The following is a 22,649-nucleotide window of genomic DNA, read 5'->3' as shown; positions in this document are numbered from 1 at the left end:
CTCTTGGGGAGTCGCAAGCTGTCAGGCCACCTGGGCCCCTTTAGGCAGACTTAGAGCGGTCGCATTCTCAGGCTCCTGTGGCCGTTATGGTTGACCCAGACACAGGCTGTAGAGAGGCTTCTGAGCAGCTATTCACTGCACCTATTGACATGGTCCCAAATCGCAAATGAAAACAGACACTGGCTTCGGAGAGGCAGGGTGGGTGTTGATTCTGGGCTGTTTTCTTATCAGAGAGTTATAGCAAATGCCATTAGCCCCTCCCCCCATCCCTCTGGGGGCTTGATCTCTGTGATGCTAGCAGTCTCTGGCTGCAGGGTGAGGCTAGGGGGCCTGCGCATTCACAGGAGTAAGGCCTGTCATTGGTCAGCCTGCGTACACACTGGAGACAGCGGAGGGCGGGACACCTACACCCCAGGGCAGTGCCCTGTCTTCAGCACTCCAGCTGAGCACTCAGCTGCCCCATCTCCTCCCCAACCCAGGGGTAAACCTCACAGGGATGAGGATCCAGGCCTAGAGGAACTCACTGACCTGGGCATGGGGCATAAGCCAAATAGGGCCCACTGGGCAGTCCCCAGCTTTGACCAATGACCGCTCAGGGGAAGAAGACTGCCTTCTCTGCCCCTCAGTCAGGCCAGGCAGAGTCTCTAGGCCTCCAGTCTGGGGCTGAGAAGCCCAGGAATGGGGAAGGGGATGCAATCCTCCCTCCTGGAAAGGCCTCTGCACAGCAGGCTGGGGGCTTCCCAGGAGGGCAGGGCAAATACCCACCTCCCTGCTTTCTGTCCTCTGGAAAAAGGGCAGGGTGCCCCTGGGAAAATGCCACAGTCCTTGGGCCCTGGACGTGAATTTATCTCTGGCCTCAGGGGATGTGCAGAGGAAGAACTGATGCCATCCCTCACTGGCTTCCACTCCTGCTGCAGATCTGTGGGGCTGGGGCCAGCTTCCCTATCCACTTGGCATGCCTCAGTTTCACCTTTTGCATCAAGAGAAGGGTCCCTGCCCCCCTTCCCAATCCCACTGCTGACTCAGACGCCAGAGTCCCCTGCTGACTCACACCCCCCCCCCCCCAGCTCTCTGGATCTCCCAGCCACGTGCCACCAGGCCCAACCCTGCTGAGCTGGTGCAACGTGACAGGGTGAGGGGGCTGGTGACACTTGAGGAAGAAAGAAGGGGGCCTGGGAAGGGGGGCAGCTGCAGACAGAGTGACAGACTGCAGGCCTGAGCCGCCTCTGGGAGGAAGCCCTTTTGCCAGCCTGGGGCCTGCAAGGGGGAGGCTCAGCAGGTGGGAGGGAAGGGGAGTGTGGCGTGCCTGCCTGCCCCCTGCCTGCCTCAGCTCCATCGCCTGTCAGCCTTCAGCTCCCTAAGCGACAGCTTCTAATTCCGGCTGTTGGTGCCTCGATGCTCCTCAGCAGAGTCTCAGCTTTTTTTCATCGTTGCTATTTCTTTTCTGCTCAGAACATGCTGAGCCCACTGGGAAGTCAGAGCAAAGGCTTTAGGGCATGAGACGTGGCACTGCCCCCCCATCCCACCTCTGGCCTGGCTGGGTTGGTAGTACCAGCTGGGGCAATGGAACGGCCGCTCCTTCCAGAGAGTACGCAGCACAGCACACTCTGACGGGCCAGGGTGAGGCCCTGATTCAGCTCCTCTTCTTCCCTGGCACTCTCTCCATCCACCACAGAGAAAAAGGACAAAAATGAGGCTGAGCTGGCTCAGGGAGGAGGGGCAGGGCTCTTTGGGACCAGTGCCCCTTCTGTGTTCCTGCTGATTCTCTCCTCCACCTGGGGGTGTCACTGCCTGGATTGTTGGGCTAGCCTGCCACACAGATTCCTGGGATACCCCCTCCCCTAACCCTGGAAACAGAGAAAGAAGAGAAGAAAGCAATTCTCTTCATGCTGCAGAAAAGGGAAATTGAGTCACGAAGAGAAGAAAACCTTTCTTCTGCTACCTGAGTAAACAGGGAGAGCATTCCTGCGTCCTTACTAGGCTTGACGAGTCTATTCCTACTCCAGGTGGGGCCCGCAGGTCTGTGGGTGGGATTGGGCTTTCTGCACTCTGAATAACTGTGCAGCTCTTTCCCTGACACTCCCTAGCTTGCTGTTGTTTGCAGCAGGCAGGGTTGGTGTTCTTGGCTTCCTTTTGCAGAAGAGAGTATGCAGGCCTGGAGCCACACTGCTAGTAAACGCCTTCAAGCTGGGACTCAACTCTGCTGTCAAATGCCCTTTCTGTGACACCATGAGAGAAAAGTGGCAGATCTCAGAGTAGGGGGATTAAAAAATGCAAAAAGTCAGAAGAGGGGCGCTTCACGGTGTGCACAGGCATACATCACATGCTCCGCCCAGGAGAGAGGGAAGTGGGAGTCCCTGCTTCACGGCTGGCCCCGATGCCATGTTGGCATCTCTGAAGCCTGGGAGCTGGAGAGAGGTGAGAAGCTCAGGGTGCAGAGCTATATGCCCACTTTACCACTCCCCCATCTGGGCCCACGGGCTTTTCCCAGAGGCAAATCCTCTCCTTGCCCATACCCTTCCCCAAGCAGAGCCTGCTGCAAAGCTTCTGGTCACTGCTTTGCCCAGGCTGAGGACATCTTTATTCTTCCATTAATTTCCTGTCTTTCATATAAAGGGACCCCTTAAAGCAGCCCTCAGCACTAAAGGTGTTTTTCCTGCTTACGTGCCCTTGCTTCTTAGCAGCCAGCTCCCACACATCCTTGAAGACCATCTCAGAAGCCCTATTCTCAGAAGACCCTAGAGTCCGCCTTTCCCCACAACTCCATTTTCTCCTCCAGGGACTGTCTCCGTTTTGTATTTAACATACGTATTCAGCCCCTAGGCGATAAACTCGACTTTTTATGTCCCGATCTTGTTTTCCCGCTTGAGAGGGGAGGTTTCTTCCATCCAGAACCGAATTTCCGCCTCTGTATTTCCCACGGCTGGGAACACACAATACCTAGCTCACAAAAAGTCTCAGTAAATTCTGTAGTCGATACCTGACTCACTTCTTTTTTCACAAATATCCATTCCAACCCTACACACTTTCCCACCCTCTGCAGCTCTTAGGTGCTCTGACTCCCCTCCTCCGAGGCCTGCTCCTCCCCCCCCCCTCCCAGGGCGGAGCAGCGGGCCGGAGGGAGAGGGTATACGGTAGTTTTCTCACACTCTGTTGACTCGTGCTCTCTTTTTATCTTGGAAGGGTTCAGCTAGTGGTCAAGGTCAGAGCCCTGTGGTCTGGGGGTGGTTTTGTGCTCAAGAGGGAGATGGGGACCCTGGGGGAGGTTTGCATGTCCCTCGCTCTTTCCGGGGTGGCGATGGGTCCTGAAACAGCGGGGAGGCGGCGCCGAGGAGTTGCTAACGCGGCTGCAGTACTCCCGGATCTTAAGGCGCCCGCTCCAGTCGCCGCGTCTCCGCACCGCCAGCTTCTCAGCCGCCGGGAGCTGGCAGGCGGGCGCGTTGTCTCGGTTGGAGACGTCCGAGATACGAGAGCGCACTCCCCCACCGCCACCCCCGCGCCGAATCAGCGTGTGCGGGAGGAACAATTGTGTGTGCGTGCGTGATTCGCTACACTTCCAGTGGCGGTTCCCAGCCAGACTGAGGGCCCCCAACCCCGCGCAGCGTAGGTACTCCCCCCCCCCGATTTGGGGAGTGATTTACTCCCCGCCCGCCTTTCGCCACCACCCCCAGCGCGCTTTTGGTCCAGTTCTGCCCTCATGGGGTCCCACTTCCTTCCAGCCGCACCGTTGGGGGCAGCCCTCGTCTTCTTCGACGGGCTCAGGGTCCCGCCAGTTTCTATGGAGCCCCGGGCACCGACTCCGGTGGGGGCGGAGGGTGGGGAGAGAAGACTGTGACTTTGGGATTGGCCCGGTCGGGTGCATGTGGCCCCCTGCGAGCAGCCCCCGCCCCGCCCCCGCTGCCGCAGCCCCAGGGAAGCGCGGAGGAGAAGCTGCTCCCCGACGTCGTGGCCCACCGAGAGGTGGGTGAAGGTCAGGGGCGGTCTCCGCCGCCCCGTCAGGTTCGGCCCTGACGGCTCAGCCCGCTTCCTGAGTAGCCATTGCCATGCAGACCCCCGAGACTATAAAACCAGGTATCCATGCGGGCGGCGACTCCCGCGCCGCCAAGCCCCCCAAGTAAGGAGCAAGCGCCCTGGCGTGGCCCGGCCCCCGCGAGAGGGGAGGAGGCGGAGGAGCGGCGCCGGGAGATTGAGGAGCGGCGCGCCCCGCCAGGGCTAGAGGCAGGCGCGCACGGCGGGCGCCACCGTCTCAGCAGGGGAGCGGTGCTGCCCCGGGTGTGGGTGAGTGGCGCGGCTCCCAGCCACGACGGACTGAGGGGCGCCGGACACTGGGAAAGCAGCGGGAGAGTCAGGAGGGGCCCGAGCTTCGGCTCCCGTCGTCTTGTGGCGGGCCAGGCGCGGAGCCCGGAGTAGCGAGCAACCTACACCATCAGGCGGGAAGCCCAGGGAAGGAGCAGCGAGACGCCGGGCGTGCGGCCCAGGAGCGGCGGGGCAGCTGGAGGACAGAGTGGGAACCTCAGGACCCTCGGCCGCAGCCTCCCACGCGCGGAGGGAGCCATACCCGAGCGTCGGCGGGGGCCGGAGCCCGGTGGGGCTCAGAAACAGGGGCGCCCCCGTGCGGAGCTGCCGGGCCGCCTGGGCGCGGCGGCCGAGGCCATGCTCAAGCCCAAGGACCTGTGCCCCCGAGCGGGTACGCGTACCTTCCTGGAGGCCATGCAGGCGGGCAAAGTGCACCTGGCCCGCTTTGTGCTGGATGCGCTGGACCGCAGCATCATCGACTGCCGCGCGGAGCAGGGCCGCACGCCGCTCATGGTGGCCGTGAGCTTGCCAGACCCCGCGCTGCGCGCGCGCTTTGTGCGACTACTGCTGGAGCAGGGTGCAGCAGTGAACCTGCGGGACGAGCGCGGCCGCACGGCGCTCAGCCTGGCGTGCGAGCGCGGCCACCTGGACGCCGTGCAACTGCTGGTGCAGTTCAGCGGCGACCCCGAGGCGGCCGACTCGGCGGGCAATAGCCCGGTGATGTGGGCGGCAGCGTGCGGCCACGGGGCGGTGCTCGAGTTCCTGGTGCGCTCTTTCCGCCGCCTCGGCCTGCGCCTCGACCGCACCAACCGGGCGGGCCACACGGCGTTGCAACTGGCCGCCGCACGCGGCCACGGGACCTGTGTGCAGGCCCTCACCGGGCCCTGGGGCCGCGCAGCCGCCGCCGCCGCCGCCGCGGCTCGGGGCTCCAACTCCGACAGCCCCCCTGGCCGTCCGGCTCCCGCGCCCAGCCCGGAGCGCCGAAGACCCAGTCCCCGCCGCCTACCGCGGCCGCTTCTGGCGCGCTTTGCTCGAGCGGCCGGCGGCCATGGTCACGGCGGCGAGGCTGGCTCAGGGGGTAAGGGCTTCGGTCGGCACCGGGTGCAGGGCAGCGAGCGGCCGGAGCTGGGCCGGAGCATGAGCCTGGCGTTGGGTGCCGTGACCGAGGAGGAGGCGGCTCGACTGCGGGCGGGAGCCCTGATGGCACAACCACACTCGCCCCAGTCTTCAGGCGTTGGGCGGTGGCGTTCGCAGGAGGTGCTGGAGGGAGCGCCCCCAACCTTAGTGCAAGCCCCCGTCGGCCTTAGCCCCCACCCCGAGGGCGGCCCCGGCTCTGGCCGCTCGGGTTTGCGCCGACGCTCTACAGCTCCAGACATCCCCAGCCTGGTCGGGGAAGCACCTGGGCCCAAGAGCGGCCCAGAATTAGAGCCCAACGCTCTGCCCCATTCGGTGCCTGGGCCTCAGCCTTGGCAGGCGGGCACGGAGGCCGTGGTGCTGCACGCTCAGCAGTAAACAGCCTCGAGGCCGAGCCCTGCTCCCCCCACCTTCCCCTCTCTGCTCCACTGGGATTTCTTTTTCCCAGGTCCCTCACCTTCCTGGCAGTTTCCCACCCCCAGATCCTAGCACCTGTCCCTGCTGCCAAGGTGAGAGCTCCCTCAGCCCTCTCTCCGAAACGGACCCCTATCTTATTTCTTTTCTGTGCTTGTTGGTGTTCCTTGCCCGAGTCTCTCACCTTTTCTAAAGGCCTGCCGTTCCAGTCCTGGAAGCGAGGAGTAGAAGACTGGATCCATAGGCTACAGCTTTCCAGCTGGACCCCCTTCCCTGAGCGCTAAGGCGCACTCCTGCGTCTTTCAGGCTCCTGCCGGGTTTCCTTCCCCTTGCCGGGTTTTCCCACACCCTAGTCAGCCAGCCAGGCAGAAGAGTTGTCCTGTAGAACAAAGGCCTAGCCTCCCTACCCCCCCACTCCCCCTCCCCCACCCCTCAACCCCTGCCTCCCCTACCCGTGTTGCTGACAGTAGTGCCCCACATGACCTAAGTATCCCTTCCCCTTGTGTTGGAGTGATGGAGAAGGGGAGCCTGGAGATGGGCCTCGGAGCCTTTCTGAACGGGAGGGAAGGAGTCTGGAGGTTACATTTTTAGGGGGAGAAACTCCTGCCTCAAGACATTGAAAGCATAGTTTGGGGGTGGGAGGAATGCTAGTTGTCCCTTGAACCAGCTTCTTCTGCCTCAGCCGGAGGCAGACCCAAGATTCAACTTCATCGACAATGTGGGGTCATTCCCCCCATCCCGCTCACGCGCCCCCCTCGCCCCCCCTTGCCCAGCCCAGCTCTGGGCTCTTGAGCCTGTTTCCTCTCACTCTCAGAGGCCTGAAATGGAAAGGACTTAGCACTTCCCCCGCCCCCACCGCCTCGCAGCTCCCGGTCTTGCACGTGGGTGCTCCCGCAGGGGGGAACGGTTGCGAAGGCTTTGATTAATTGTATTTCTTCCAATCCTCAAAGAACTCGTGTTTTGAGTCTTTGTATGTGAAGCAGAAAGCAGCGGGTCTGATCCGAGGCTTAAGAACCTGACAATGTCTCTTTAAATAGAAGCTCCGCGAGGGGGATAATTGACTGAAGTGTTTGCCACGTTAAAGGCGGCGGCGCGCGGGAGTCTGAAGCCCACACGAACGGCAGGTCCGGGTTTAAATTATATCAAACTCCTTTGAGAGCTGGAAGAGGGCTGTTAAACGGTTCCTGCTTCTCTCTGGGCCGTTAATAGAGGGCAGGGTGGATAATGGATGCTAGAGCTCGAGACCAAGGACCCCTGCCTCTGCCCCAAAGCGTGGGATGCAGGCCCGGCTCAGCTTCAGTACTGGGCAGATTAGTGAGTCAGAGGCAATTGCGGAGAGGCGGTTAAAGGCCCTTTCCTAGCCTGGCCCTTCGTCCCCATCCCTCCCCGGCCCCGCCCTCATCTTTGTGCCGGCCTAGCGAGAAGGGTCTGGAGGGTCTGGCGAATCGCGTGCCCTAGGATCCTGCTGAAGCGCCAGCACACGAACCTGTGTGCCCAGCCCGTGGAGTGGCAGCACGTGGGGAGTTTTTTGTGAACCCCGAAGGTTGAGCGTGCAGCCCTTCAGCTGCCGGCCGTGGGGTCTTTTCAAGACGTCGATCTATTCATCTTTGCAGAACGGAAGGTTTCTCACCAATAACTCTAGGGGAACTGCCCAGAGCGAGAATGACCTGTGATGAGAAATTGGGCCTGGGGTGAGGGATGGGTGATCAGGGTCCGGCCTCGTGTAAGTGTCAGACACCTCCCCAGTGCTTCCACCGCTCCGGGGTCCGCGAGGCCGCGAGGGCCCAGACACTGGACGTGATCTCTGGTGCCCCCTGGTGGCAAAGTTGCGCTCTCGCTGCGCCCAGGTTCGGAGTTCAGCCTTGTGGTTTTATTTGGAGCCACCGCTGTGTACTTCTCCCTCCCTGTGCACTTACCCATGGAATCCTCTTCCTCTTGTAGTGTATTAAATCCGGATACTTGAAGTCATTTCACAGCAGTGAAGTGAGGGACAATGAACAAAAACTCGCATTTGGAGCAGCAGGAGGCCAGACCCTTTACTTAGGACACCAAGATCTTCCAGCTTAAGGCTCCATATAGAGAGCTCCTGCTGTGTTCTGAGAAACTGGAGCTTCCAACCCGTCCCTTACGATTTCTGAACCTTGAGACCTGCTGATTATGCACTGTTTTCTTCTGATGTGATTTGCTTTCGTTTCTGGGGTGTTTTGCCCTTCCCCCATTTTTCTCTCCCCACATATCTGCCTCTCCTCAGTCCCACTGTCTGGGTGGCGGCTGAACTGAAAAGTTCTGAAAAACGCCTGAAAAGCCAGAAGGAGAGAATCTGGGGTGGGATGGGTGGTAATTGGACGCCCCAAGTGCAAACTCCTTTTTTCTGATCCTTGCTTGTTCACTTATCCTTTTCCAACTGTGTTTAATTTTTATGAAGTTTAATTTTAATGGTGTAAGAATACAAGTATTTTGGCTTCTTCAAAATACCACATTGAAGACATGGGTCTGGGTTGCACATTGTGTTGAAGGTGCTGTCCTGTTTCAAGTGTTGCCGACATGGGGATTTCTGGTTGAACGTCACCTTGGGCCCTTTATTGGATAAACAAACAACTATGAGGGCTCCTCTCTGGAATTGCCAAGGGTTTGGCGGTTGAAAGTGATGTTTCTAAAAAACCACAGCAGATCTTTCCTGTCTGAACTGAATTGTGTGTTTGACTGCCTTGCTGTTCTTGCAGATTTCTTACCAGGCCCAGCTCTGTGCAGAACTTAGATGTTTCACCACATTTCGCTATCCTGAACTTCCCCTTATTGTCAGCCCCAAGGCATTGAGGCTGGGGTCCCCTCGAGCTCAATCTGGTTTAGAAGAGACTGTTCTAAACATTTTGTTTTTCCAATTCTTGTTGCTTTCGTCATTGTGAAGTCACCTTTGCCACTGGAGCTGGTACTCTCGGGTCAAGCTCAGAACCGGTCTGTGTGTGAGGCTAAATGACATACGCACATGCTTTTGGAATGACACTGTGCAGTGGAAGGACTCTTAGAGCTCAAAAGAATAGTTAATAAATCCAGTGTTATTCAGTTGCAAGAACTGGCCTCTTTTTGCCTTGCCAACCACTCGTGACCGTGGGCTTCGGTTGGGAGGTAGGTTCCGCCTTCCCTCAGCCTCCATCTCTGCCCAGCCCACTTTGGCTGCTTCCTGGAGGTAAGACTCAGGTGCTGCTTCTGGCTGAGCTGGTGGGACAGGGGCCCTTAGACCAGGGCAGCTGTCTAGGTGGGGAACTGTGGGGAGGAGGTCTGCAGGACTCCTTGCTCCTGGGTAGAAGGTTTCAGTGACCCTGGCAGAGAGGGGGTAGAATGAGACCTCAGGAAGTAAGTGCTGGAATCAGTGTCAGAGCTGGAAGTTTAAAGACCCAGGTTTCCTGATTTCCAGTTGTGCTCTTTCACAGCTCCTAACGGTCACTCTCTGCTGTGAGAACCGAAGCAGAGACTGCTTTCTCACTGGAAGCAGTTCCAGGCCACTTCCTATGGACAGTTTGAGGGGAGCAGCCTCTGACTTTCCGGGGAGGTGGCGTGGGGGAAGCAAACGGGGGAAGGGAGAGGCTGCTGCAGAAAGTGGCCGTCAGCCCTGGTGGCTGCCCCAGAGCCCCTGTGGCACCAGCAAGCACAGCCCACGGCCCTGGCTTTCCGGGTTGGGTTCCTCTCCTCTGGGAAGGAGCCCTGTCTATTTCTCAGCTCTTTCAGTCCCGAGGGCCTTTCACTTCCTGTTTCCCTTCTTCTCTGCCCTCATTTCAGGCCCACATGCCACCAGGGAGTAGGATTTTCTGTGGATCAGAATGACCGTCGGGGGTCTCACAGCAGGGAGGAGGGAGGGCCACCCTGGACACCCACTACAGCGTGTCCAGTTTGAAGACAGCCTGGCTCTACTCCCAGGGACGACAGGAAGGCCAGAGGTTTTGAACACTCCGTTTAATTTAAAACAGGCACAAGTGCAAACAATTCACAAAAGGGACAATGCTTTTGTTTTTAAAACTCTGACCCTTAAAAAAAGTCCTCGCAATTTTTTTTTTTTTTTTTTTTTTTTTTTTTTTTGCCCCAAAACAGGCCACTAGGGATAGAGGAATCTAAAAATATTATCTAGATAGGGTCCAGACACCTGGAGTTCTTCCCTGGGATTCCCTGTCTCACAACAGCCCTGAAGGTGGGGAGGGGAGGGGGACAAGGAGACAGGTGTCTGAGGAGGCAGCTAGGGGCAGGTGGTTCACACAAATGGGCTGCCCATTCCAGTGACATGATGGAATTGGGAGCTGGTTCACCTCTCCCAGACCAGGATTTTCAAAACAGGTCCCCCAAGCACACAAAAGAAGAGTGGGTCCCCGATGACCTGGTTGTTGAGATGAAGCTCACAGGTAAAACAAGTTTGTTCCCTCACCATTCTGGTCCCTGGCTCTCAGATCCCACAGTACAGGAGAAACTCAGAAACCGGCCAGGCCCCCAGGATGTGTTCGACTCAATGCAGACCTCTTCGCTGGTCAGGCAGAACCCCGGGACTTAAGAGGTGGGAAACCGGGCCAAGGAAGCAGGTCACCTTCAGAGCAGAGTTTAGTGGGAGAGAAGATGGAGAAGCCTAACCGAAGACAGTCGTGGGTGACCTTCCTCCACACCACACACACACACACACACACACACGTGTGTGCGCACACTCATCCTGTGAAGTGAGACCACTTTACCACCAGCTGCCTTCTTCCTCTTTCACCCAGAAAATTCCCCTCCCCGTCACAGCCTCCGAGCAGTTGGGCGCGGGCTGTGCAGGGAGTGTGTTGTCAGCTCAGGTGGGTCGGGAAGCAGGTGCAGGTGGGACTGTGCCTTCAGGAAGTCAGACACAAGGGAGGAAGATGGAGTCAGGCAATAAACACCTTCCAGACCCCAGGATTTGGAATTGGAGCTGAGAACAGCAAGTATCCTGATGAAGACAGGCAGTCTGCCTCTTGGGTGACCTGGGATGCTCGTGTCCTACTACTTTAAAAAAAAAAAACCTCAGCAGCCTTTTCTGCTGTGTTGGCCACAGTGGCCAGAAGCACTGGTCTCCATGTTTCATAGAAATATCCCTGTGCAGATAACAAAGGGTCATCCTGCAGAAGAGGTCTCCATCATCCCAGAGGCAACTGGGGACTCTTGGGAGGGAAAGTGACTGAGGGGCAGGTCCGGCCTGGCCCAGTGGGCTGAGGGGCAGGAGGGCGGGGTCGGGGCTTCACATTCAATCTTTGGAGAGAATACTGAGAGAATGAGGCAGGCAGCCAGGCCCTGTTGGCAAGTTGGTGGCCCAGTGTCCCCTGCCTGTGGGCACAGGTGGCAGGCGCACTCTGGGGCTGGGCTCAGCAGGTGGAGGTCTGCTTGCGGTAGAGCTGGATCAAGGGCACCAGGCACTCGGGCAGCCCCGTCTGCAGCAGGAAGGGGTGGTCCAGGAGTTCCTGGGCCGTGGCTCTCTCCTGGGGGTCTCGCACCAGCATCTGTTCCAGGAAGTCTCGCAGCACTGGGGAGACCTGTGGAGGCAGGGCAGTGAGAGGAAGCCACGGTTTGCAGCCACTTTGGGGTGACCCAATCTGCCTGGCCCCACTGTCATTTGAAAGTCTTAAATTCTCGCTTCTTACTTCCTGGTTCCTCCCAGGCTCAGTACTTTCTGGACTATCAGGTAGGTAAAGAAAGTCAGCATCAGTCCGGGAAAGGTGGCCCGTTCACCTATAGTGGGTGCTGGTGAGCAATGGAATTAGGATACCAGGAGAGCTGGGGAGCTGGGCTCCAAATACAGCCCAGGCACCACGCTGCTTCTCAGGGCGCTCAGTGTTCAGGCACTGTGGAAAGGGGCACGGGATTGGTACCCAGTGATCCAGTCCTGGGTCTATCCCTAATCTCCAGCAACTTGTACATTTCTCTAGAGCTCAGTTTTGTCATCTGTAAAATGGGCTAATGATAAAATGTGCTTTCCCTGTCTGCTACATAGCTCTTTAGTGAAGATAAAAAAAAGAGGTCAGCGAGGAAGGAGTGTTTTGAAAAATAGAAAAGAACAAAGTGGGACCTGAAAAAGGAAGATTCCTTTATTTCTCTAAGCCTTAGAGTCTAAGTCAAGGGCTTACCCTGGTTCATTTTGAGTCAATATTTTGGGATAAGGCTGTCTTAGGCTGTAATGGAAGGCTGCATCCTCTGGGGAATTAGCCAGTTAGAAATATCTGCTAGTCTAGGGGGTCAGGAGTGCGGGTTCCAAGGACCAGCTGTCTCAGAAAGTGTTTCCTGTCTCTCCTCGCATCCAGCAGGGCTACGGAACTATTTTGTATTTAGAGACTGAGCTTCAACCCTCTGGGACATTTCTCACTCTGGCCACCAGATGGCAGTGCCACTCTGCAGCCCTGTGCTGAGCTGGCTACCAGCAGGGGGTGCCCACAGGTAAGGACTGTGGGTTTGGGTGGATTTGCCAGAAAAGCGTTACACACCACACCCACACCCACACACACCCCACCCCCCCCCACACACACCCCACACTGGTTTTAAGGGAAAAGCTGGCTCAGATGTGGTTAGGATGTACACTGATGGAGGGCAAGCCAATTCTCTGTGATGGAGACTGGGAACACTGTATGCCTTGGCATGCCTCCCCTGACAGATGGGGTAGAGGCGTTACTGCTCAGTTAACTTCTCTAGATTCTTTCCCAGGGCATCAGGGACTCCCGCTGGCCTTGCTTTCCCTTCTTTCAGGCTCCTGTCAGTTGTCCGCAGGTGGAAACTTGTTGGAGTGACCACGGGAGTTTGTGCCTAGGCTCCACACCAAGGTGCGGGATTTGTGTGGAGAAAGACGAGCCTCTTCTGGGAGGCCGGGCCCTCTGGTTTCTGTGGGAGGGAGAGGCTGCGCCTCACAGCCCGGACTCTGATCCCTGAAGCCTCAGGAAGAATGGGGCCTGCAGGGTCACACCCTGTGTACCGACTGACCTTGTGAGAGTTCTTCAGCTTGGGTGGGGGGCTGTCTCGGAGCCTCTTCATGGCTTGCACTGGGGAGTCACTGAAGTAGGGTGGCTCTCCATCTACCATCTCAATCACCATGATGCCCAGAGACCAGATATCCACCTGCAGGAGGAGAATGTCCCTGACTCCACTGGCCAGAGTCTGGCCCCTTGGTAGCAACATGCTGCAGGGGGAGGGGAGCAGCTGGTCCCAGGTTTCCTTGGTGAGTCGGCCTCCTTCCTGGTCACCTTCCCTGTGGTCAGTTACCACCTGCGTGAGTGACCACTGACTGCAGGGACACAGCTGTCAGCCACTCTCTTAGAAAGGCCACCACACATGGGGAAGCCTGGCCATACCCCAACCTGACCTTGCGCTTGGGGGAGAGCATTTTGGGGACCAGTTTGTGGCAGCAAAGTCACAGGCCAGAGAAGATCCAACCAAGAGTGGGAAGGGGGCAGCGGACCTTGGGGTAGGGTATTGACTAAGTGGGAACCCGACAACCGGGGCTATTCGGGGTGGGGGGCTCTGGAGGAGACCACAAGTAGAAGAGCTATGTGTCCCCAAGCCTCTTCTGGGAGGGCTGGGTGGTGGAGGGAGCCGTTACCTCAGTCGCATACAGACACCTGCAGATCACTTCGGGAGCCATCCAGTAGGGGGTTCCCACCAGGGACTTCCTCTTAGGGACATCTTTGCTGATCTGTGCACAGAATCCGAAGTCCGAGAGTTTCACCTGGGGTTGGGGTGAGAGGGAGAAAGGGGAGTGATGGCGAACTAGGGAGGAGGAGCCGTGAAGTGGGGTCGTGGGTGTGCCAGGGTGGGAAGGGCCCTACCCTGCCATCGAGGGTCAGCAGGATGGAGTCGCTCTTGATGTCCCGGTGGATGACACCCTGGGCGTGCAGGTAAGCCAGGGCCTGCAGCACAGCCTCGCACACGGTGGCAATCTGCTCCTCATTCAGCCTGGACGGGGAAGGCAGGGCCACCAGCGGAAGAGCATGTTAGCTTTGGCGGGGCTGCAGGGAAGACGGGCTGGGCAGAGTAGGTGCCCCTGGTACGGGGCCCCACAGCTCCTGGACGATGTGTGTGGGAGCCCAGTCAGGCCAGAGCCCTGGTGGAAACGGGCCTGGGCCTAGGCTGGAGCCCTCGTGTCTTCCCCACGGCCCTGAGACCCCTGGGTCTGTTAACCCGAACAGATGGGGGTGGGCAGGGTGGCTCGGGACCACGTGCCGGGCACCCCAATCATCCGGGCCTGAGGCTGCCTAACATCCCTGCCAGGGCAGTGGCGGGAGCAGCCAGCGCTGGGTCCCAGCCCTCCCAGTTGCCCACCTGACTTGGGAGATGATGTCCGTGAGGGCCCCGCCCTGCAGGAACTCCATAAGCACCCACAGCTCCTCGCCCACCAGGTAGCTCTTGTACATCTCCACCACGTTGAGGTGCTGGTAGTCCCGCATGATCACCACCTGGGGGCAGGAGGGGACGCCTGAGTGCCGGGCACCCTCCCCACTGCCCCTGCTTGCAGACGTCCAGCCTGCCTCCACCATCACTGCCCGTCCCAAATGCCCCGCCACGCCCTCTCCTCCCACCTCATTAAAGAGCAGCTCCCTGCGCTGCTGCTTCCTGAGGTCCATCATCTTGACAGCCACCTGGCGGCCCGAGTGCTTCTCCCGGGCCAGGCAGACGATGCCCGTGGAGCCCTCGCCAATCTTCGTGTAGCTGTCCAGCAGTAGCCGGGGGTCACCCTGGTCCACCACCATCCTGAGTGCAGCCTTGAACTGCTCGTGTGTCACAACGCCCGTTTCCTCGCCAGCCAGGGCACCCTTGGCCACTGCAGGGTCCTGGGGCAGGTAAAGGTTGCTGGTGCTGATCTGGGCATGCCGGGTGCGGGGGGAGCCTGCCGGGGAAGACCGTCCTGGAGGAGGGCCGGCAGCTGGGGCTGTGCGGAGGGACTTCTGGGGGCTGCTGGTATCCGAGGTGGCCAGAGGGCTGAAGGTCCCCACGGGCTGCTCTGAGGGCAAGGACTGGGCCTTGGCCACCAGGCTTGGGGGGAGGTCTTTCTGCAGCGGTCTGAAAGAGGTGTTGGGCTGCAAGGAGAAAGGAAGAAACAGAAAGGGGTTTGGCTGTGGGAGCATTTGGAGCACCCTTCCCAGAGGCAGGGGGTGGCTGCCGTGACCTCTGGACACTGGCAGGGTTGGGCAGAGCCGGGATGGGCATCAGACTAATGTGGGAGGTGCCGCAAGCAAAGATTTTCAAATGGAGCTGAAGCCAAACCATAGTCCTGCTTGAGAAGTCAACCCCCAGTGTTCCCAGGTGAACAGACAAAACAACAGCTCTTTATATCCACACTGTCCTTCCTGCGAAGACAAAGCCGAGTCCCTGGGGTGTCCTGGGCCGGTATTTCTTCCTTGGGTGACTGACAGCCAGACCCCAGGGAGGCCACCAGGAGGCCATCTGGGTCAGAGGCGTTCACAACCGTGGCTACCCTACCCAAGGGCCCATGCGGGCAGAAGAGGCCCTGGGCGTAGGGGCAGGGGCTGCAGCGAGGCAGCTGTGACTGACTCCCAGGACACACGGCTGCCGTCTAATAGTCCCGATTGTTCCTGACAACGGGGAGTCTGCGTGTCTGTGCGGTGAGATTAAGTCCCCAACAGAGGACCACAGAGCCATGTTACCATCTTGGGGGGTCCTCAGGTGTCTCCTGGGCTGGGGATCTGGTGCTAGAGGGATCTGGAATCAGGAGGGTAGGTCCAGCCAAACCCAAGCCTTGGGGCCAGGGGTGAGGGGGTTTCCTCAGGGCTCCCCAGAGGAGCTCCTCCACTAGCCACATGGAACTCCTGGCTGATGACCCCCCAAGAAGGAAGAGAAGACAGGGGGCCTATCTTTCTGGTCTCTGGCAGGGAGGGAGGGAGGGAGAGAGGGAGGGAAGATGGAATCGAGCAGCAAGCTGGGCCCCCAGTGAGTCTTGCTCAGGCCCAGCCTCCGGGCAGCCCCAGCAGGAAAGGGTCCCATCCCTGGGTGTCCCCAAGGAGCTGGCGAAGTGCAGCAGGACCCTTCCCAGGGATTGTGTATGTTTAAAAGGGCCACCTGGAGACGGCCATATGCGACCTAACGGGGGACACCTGAGGAGCTGCAGAGGTGCCTTGCCGGAACATCTCAGAGCCCATCTCATAGGCGGTTGTCTAGGTGCCCAGAGGGTGCTGGTCTTCATCCTCAAAACTGAATCAGCTTCCAGGGAACCTACTCAAGCACTCAGCTTGGGCTGGGCTGCTTGAATCTGGGCCTTGGGCGCTACCAGGCTCAGCCAGGGCCTTCACAACCTCTTCGGCACCCCTCCCACCTAGACTTCAGGGCTCTCATCCCAGTCCCTGGCCTTGCCTCGTATCAGGCACGTGCACGGTGCCTCTTCTGGCGACAGCCACGCTGTGGGGCTCTGCCACCCCCAGCCCCGCAGGCGCGCTGAGTGTGCTCCAGCCTCTGCCAGGCCGTGCCTGACTCGTGCTCAGCCCTCGAGGTGAAGGAGCCAGGTAAACCTCCCGGGACCGCCGTGACTACTCCACCCCCGCCCGGCAAGCACGTGTGTGCAGTAAATGGATTGTCCCCGCCAGCACCAGCACCCGACCTCACCCCCCTTTCCCTACTCTGTTGTGGCGGAGCAGTGGGAACTCCAGACTGGGGGGTCAGGACCTGGGTTCCAGTCCTGCTCCGCTCTGACTTGGGATGAATCTTAGGCCATTCCCCCTCTCTGAGCCCCAGTCTCCTCTGTGAAGGCACGGTGATCTGGGGAGCTGGATAAAATGCAGATTCCCTGGCCTTGATAACGGCTTCAGCAGGTCCCTAGAGCAGGGACTCCGCAGTTTAACAAGGCCCGTGGCTTTGGATGTGAGAGGAACCTTGGCCCACAATTTGAGCAGCTCTGCAATTCCATGGCCTTGGGGCGCCTGTGGGAGGGCTGGGACTCGGGGTGGAGGGAGCACGGCCACCACAAAGGCTGTGAGGCCACAACCAGGAGCAGAAGGACCATGAGATGTCACCCGGTAGCAGCCTCCAAGGCTCTGTGAAAAGGCTGCCCGCTGGCCTGTGAGGCACGGACCTAACACAGAAAATGTGCTCTCTGAGCATCTGTGTGGGGCTGGGCAGAGACTGGGGATCCGAAAAGCTCCTAAAGCTGCTCCTGAGATTGCTCTCACGGCCCTTGACCTCTGTCCACTCTGGATTTCTAAGGAAGGCGGTAAAACATTTTCCCTCTCCTTCTGGCCTCCCGGCCTCCCGCATGAGCTCTCTGCTCTGAGGATGAGTGGACACGGGAGGGTGGGGACAAGTCAGGCAGAGGGGCTGAGGAGGTGGGTTCGCTTCCCCCCCTGCTGTCGAGGCCCCTGTGGAGACCCTGCCGCAGGTGGTGGCTGAGCTCAGGGGCCGAGGAGGCAGCAGGTGGATGGAAGCAGCAGACGGATCTGGGGGAGGCGGCCAGCTCTGACGTGGCCTGGGACATGGGACATAGGACACGGGGGTGGTCGGGCCAGGATTGGTCTTCACCTCAGCAGGGTCTGGTCCCAAGTGTCCCTTTGTGGCCCTTGCTGCCTGTCTCCACAAGGAGGGAGATTTTACTTAACGTAACCACAAGAAAGGACCAGATGAAACGTGTTAAACTGCTCCAAGAAAGGGAAAGGGGGACAAAAGGTGGAATCAATTGTTAGGGGCTCTGGATTAATTCTGGAGTTACTTGTGTGACTGAGGCCTCTTCTTGGGCAGGAAGCCACTAGAAAGAAGAGTTGTACATGGAGTTACAATGATGCCTCATGTTCCCTTCCCAGGCTAAGAAGACAGGGCCAGGCTCTCCAGCTGTGGGCTCAGGAGGCTGTTCTGTTAGTGCCGCCCAGGCAGAGGCCATTTCATAATATTTAAGAAATACTAGAGCCATTTTATTGAGGGCTTACCACTTTGACAAGGGCCTTAAATGCATTATCTCATTTAATTCTCATAGCCCTGTGGACTGTTTTATTAGCCCATGGGTAATATTATTATCTACATTGGTAGATGAGGAAACAGGCTCAGAGAGGTTAAGTAACTTGCCTAGAGTCACTAAGCCGTAAGGGACAAGGCCAGACTTCAGCCCTGGTCAGCTTAACCTCTGATCCCTATGCAGTGGTCCTATTGGGGGTCCTTGGCATGTAACCGAGTACATGGTACACAGTAGGTGCTTAACCAAGGTTTGCTGATTGTTGAGGTCTTTCTGACGAGGCTTTTCTGCCGCTAGGTGGGACCACTTCTAAATCTCCCAAGCTCCTAACTGTCTTACCTCTTTGGCCTCTCTGTCCCCACTTGAGGTCTCCTGTTGTTCTTTAGCCAAAGCGAGTGAGTGCAGGCCAAGCTGCCTGGGGCTGAGTACAAGAGCTCTAGGGTCACAGACCCTCCTGCAGCCACACCTGGCACGCTGTGGCTATTGGTGGCCTGCCCTCCCAGGGCACTAGTGCATGGACTGCTGCTTTAGGAGTTGCTGTGAGTGTCCAGGGCCAACCTCTGGGATGTGCTGAGTGCGGAGGGCTGGCTGCTGGCTTGGTCTGGGTTCCCAGGGCCCAGGCCTTGGGGGAGGAGGAGGAAACTGAATGCTTCCCAACCATATGGTAATTTGCTGAGAGCAGTGGTTCTCAACTGGGGGTGATTTTTTTTTCCCTCAAGGAACATTTGGCAATGTCTGGAGGGATCTGGGGTTGTCCCATCTGAGGGGTGCTACTAGCATCTAGTGCATAGAGGCCAGAGATGCTTCTAAATATCCTTCAACACCCAGAAGAGCCCCTGCAACAAACGTCAATAGTACAGGATTGAGAAGCCCTGGCCCAGAGCGGTTGTGGGGCAGTCTCGGCCCCGCCTTTTGGAGGCCTGGCTTGAGAACATCCATCTAGAAAGGTGTGCCCAGGGGGCCAAGAAGGAAACCACTCCCCTGGATTTGGAACTGTGGTGTTTCTGAGCCCCGGATGAGCACCACCTGCTTCCTCAGGGGCAGGGGAGACCTCGTACAGCCCGCAGCAGTGGCCCACAGTAGGTGCTTTGTGGGTGTGCGGGGATGGGGGCTGTTGGCCTGCCCCCTGCTGTGGGGTGCTGGCAGGAGCCCAGGGCCATGCATACCAGTTTTGACACCCCCTTTCTCCAAATCCCTGAAACCACCCCCCCCCACCCCAGCAGGACTCTCGAAGTGCACTTCCTGGCAGGGGGCACTGTCCTGCTCCCACCTTAGTTTTCTGGGGAATGTCTCCCCGGGGTACAGTCTTCCAGAGACCCCTCGGCTCACAGGCGCTCATGTTTTCTCACGGGGCATATCAAGCCACGTCTCATCTGTTCCTCCCTGAAGCCCCCACCCCGCAGGGGATCCCAGCCTACCGTCCTTTGTCCCAGTGGGGACTGGAGGGCACAAAGCCCAGAACCTTCCCTGGGTGCCTTGGGCTGGCAGTGACCTATATGGGGTTGAGGGTCCAGGCCACCCCTCAACTCCCCACCACCCCTCCACGATTGGGCTGGACACACTGACGCCATCCCGGGAGGGGGGACTCCATTACTCATGCCGCTGTCAGTGGCGGTTTCTTAGGTGAGACTTAACAACCCTTGTGCTGCAGCCTAAGCTCATTTCTGCCTGACCCTCAGGGAGGAGCTAAAAGATGCCTTCATGGAAAAGCCTTCCCTCCCACCTTGGGCTGACTCGTTCGCGACACCAGGGGGTTGTCCCACGCTCTCTGAGTCAGTCTTCTCATCTGCCAAATGGGAAAGGATGTCACTGTCACCACGGACAGGATGTCATAGGGCACGTAAGAAGCAAAAATTCTCGGCCTGTCCAAAGATGTCACCATTAGGGCTCCCTTCACTGTTTCCTTTTTTACAAGAAAAATATGTGCATTTGAGGCTGTCACATGCCAAAAGTCAGCTCTCCTGTTGCTCCCAGACCCAGGCAAATTCAATCCTCTAGCTTTTCATATGACACACAGTATGAGAATAAATAACTACAGGAATGTCACACAAAGCAAGAACTACTAGAAAAAGGGAAGGAAGGAAGGAAGGAAGGAAGGGAGGGAGGGAGGGAAGAATCCTCACTAGAGAAGGGGTAACATAAACCTCTGGGAGAAGCAGCACAGAGAGGCTGTGTATGACCTCAGGCGAGCACTGGGACAAGCTGGGGGTCCAGGCAGAAAAAAGATCAGAAAAGGGAGCCAGAGAGACCCTGCCCCCCCGCCCCCCGGGGCTGGAGCCTGGGTGGGGTCGCTGGGCACTGGGGGCAGGGGAGGGTCTGGGCTTGTGGTTAAAGGTGCTGCTTTTTCAGGGGTGCCTGCCTCCCCGTGTGGTCCGCCTAGATGCACCCCAGAGGGCAGGAATGTCAGCTGAGGCGTACCACAGCCCCGCAGAGGCCCCCGGAAAATGACCTGGCTTGCAACATCTGACTCACACGTGCGAAGCCTCTGGAGCGCTAGGGCTCAGCTGGTTCAGGGTAGAATCCTCAGCTGACGATCTGTTTACCTCACACTTTCCCCCATCCGACTGTGTAAGTGGGGAGGGCCGGGCAGGGCCTGTGTCCCCAGTGGATGCTGCCGGGCCAGGCCCCCTGCCCTGTCGAGAGTGGCCCCGGCGGAGGCCGCGACCTGACCTACCTTGCTCTGTGGTGGAGGGCCTGGCTTGCTGCTGCTTGGAGGGGCGGCGGCAGGAGCGGACAGGAACATGCTTCGGAACAGCCTGCGCTTCAGGCTGCTCTCTGGGGTCTTGGGGCTGGGGCTGCCCTCCCCCCCCGGCCTGCCTGCAGCCGAGCCCACCAGGCAGGACTGTGGCCGGGCCTCCTCAGAGCCATGCCCGGCAGTCTTGGGCCCCCGCCTGCCCGCAGCCGTGGAGGCCGAGGTGCCGGTTGGGGAGCTCTGCAGGCAGCGCTGCGGGGCGCCCTGGAACTCGGTGGGGCCCAGGGACTGTGCCTTGGTGGCCAGCCCACTGGGCAGGACCCGCGGGCTCTGTGGCTCGGGCCATGGCACATGCCTGCGCCCTGCTGGTGCGGCCCCGTTGCAGCTGAGGTAGAGGCCATGGGGATCCCTGTGCTCAGACTGGGGGCTCTGCAAGTACATGTCCGAGTTGGCGGCCCACTGCTCATCCCCTAGCAGCCCCAGGGACTGTGCCCGCCGCCGGCTGGTGGGGCTGCGGCCGCGCAGGGTGTTGGAGCTGATGACTGACAACTTCTGGATATCGTTGAGCAGCCCCGAGATGTAGCCGTCCATGGGCGCCGCGCTGCCCCGCACCACTGTCTGCAGGGGAGGGGGAAGAGCGTGGTGAGCCTCCTGTCATGGCAGGGAGGGGGCGCTGGGCGGGGACCAGGTCAGAGACCCTCCCTGGGGGGCCTTGGGGAGGAGCACCATGGACCTCCCTTGCTGTGTCATCCGTCTATTCTTAATTTTTCAGCCCTTACCCAGGGCCCACGGTGGGCCAGGCCTGTGCTGGCGGACGGATACAGGGAGAAGCCTCATTTTCACCGGCCCACAGTCTAGCAGGGCAGACAGGTGAGTAGCCACGGCGTTCAATCCAGCGTGCCTGATGGTGCCGGCAGCTGAGCTTCGGGAGCTGGGGAGACTGCAGGCCCTGCCTGGGGCCCGCTGCCGTTCTCCAGCTCTGTCTGTGTGTGGCCTTCCAGGGGACATGCACCAGTCCAGGGCTCTCCTCCACACATAATGGCTTTGTGGCCTCCAAACCCTGACAGGGCCCTGAACCCAACCCCTATCAGGCTCTTGCATCAACCCCTCCTGACCCACACAACTTAATCCCCTGGGTCTGTGACAGCCCCCAGCCCCACAGGGGCTGCAGGTCCAAATTTTGCATGGGACATACTTAAAGATTATTTGTTATCTGAAACTCACATTGTATTGGGCATCCTGTATTTTTATTTGCTAAATCTGGCAACCCTACCACCCTGTGGAGAGGGACTCCCCAGGATCCTCCTCCCTGGGTCACCCAGGGAGAGAACGAGAGGCTGATTAGCAGGGAATGAAGACATCCTGGCTAACTGATAGCTGATAAATCAGGTGGTTCTTCAGGTGCCTGTGTGGTCTTGCCAGCAGCCCTCTGTGAAGGGGGATGGTCTGAATCCTCCCCCTCCGCCATCCCTGATGCCCGCCTCACCTTCATGGGCTGGAGCTGCACCCGGGTGATGCGTGAAGGGTCCACCACGGGCTTGGGTCGCCGCAGTGTGTCCAGGATGTTCTGCCATTGTGGGGGGAGGCCCACGAACTTGCCTTCTTTGGGGTCGAAGGAGGTGTGGACGCGGTGCTGGAAATTCTGTGGGGCCGAGATCTCAGGGCGTTTCTTTTTTTTCTTGCGGAACATGGTGCCTGCATGGGGAGGGTCAGACTGAGTTCCAGAGGGGGCTTCACAGGAGCCTGGCCCCAGGAAGGACAGGTGGCCGCAGTGGGTACTGGGGCCCCAGACTCCCTCCCCCACTTCAACCCCCTGCTCCGGCCCACCTCTCAGGCCTACTCCCTCAGGGAAACGGCTAGCTCCCCGCAGAGCAGTCCCAGAAGCAGCAAAAGCCCCATAAATAAGCCAACACAGACTACAAAAGAGGAAAAGAGGTGTCTGTCTTCTCATCTGTGCTAAGTCCCCTGCTGAGGAGGCAGACCCGGGGGGTGTGTATTTATAAGATCCAAAGCCCATGACAAATAACATTCCACCGTCGAAGAATTAAAAGGGGGGTGGGGAAGAGGGAGGAAAGCTGGCAAACTCATTTTATGAAGTATGATCTTGATTCTTAAACCAGATAAGAATAGTACAAGGAAGCTCCCTGGTGGCACAGTGGTTAAGAGTCTGCCTGCCAATGCAGGGGACAC

The 22,649-nt window shown here is 58.8% G+C and overlaps 2 protein-coding genes across 3 annotated transcripts; one reads left to right on the top strand and one right to left on the bottom strand.

Annotated features, from left to right (window-relative positions):
* Positions 1-4,653: 4,653 nt before the first annotated feature.
* On the top strand, positions 4,654-5,808 carry ANKRD63 (ankyrin repeat domain 63; the record flags this gene model as incomplete). The annotated part of the gene is made up of 1 exon (XM_082855963.1): positions 4,654-5,808. The coding sequence occupies one exon, from the start codon at positions 4,654-4,656 to the stop codon at positions 5,806-5,808; it is 1,155 nt and encodes a 384-aa protein (XP_082712089.1).
* Positions 5,809-11,201: 5,393 nt separating this feature from the next.
* Positions 11,202-22,149, bottom strand: LOC309958693 (serine/threonine-protein kinase PAK 6; the record flags this gene model as incomplete). Of its 2 annotated transcripts, XM_082834801.1 has the most annotated exons (8): positions 11,202-11,369; positions 12,805-12,939; positions 13,421-13,546; positions 13,647-13,773; positions 14,140-14,273; positions 14,397-14,894; positions 20,442-21,077; positions 21,946-22,149. In XM_082834801.1, 8 exons carry the CDS (start codon positions 22,147-22,149, stop codon positions 11,202-11,204), a joined length of 2,028 nt encoding a protein of 675 aa, XP_082690927.1. The 2 variants fall into 2 exon arrangements, with proteins under 2 accessions (XP_082690927.1, XP_082690928.1); XM_082834802.1 differs by lacking the exon at positions 12,805-12,939.
* Positions 22,150-22,649: the final 500 nt, after the last annotated feature.

The sequence above is a fragment of the Leucopleurus acutus genome (genome assembly GCF_964270905.1).
Source record: "Leucopleurus acutus genome assembly, chromosome: 1".
In the NCBI taxonomy this organism is placed as follows: domain Eukaryota; kingdom Metazoa; phylum Chordata; class Mammalia; order Artiodactyla; family Delphinidae; genus Leucopleurus; species Leucopleurus acutus.
The sequence above is the reverse complement of the archived record's forward strand: the minus strand, read 5'-3'. Positions and strand labels throughout refer to the sequence as shown.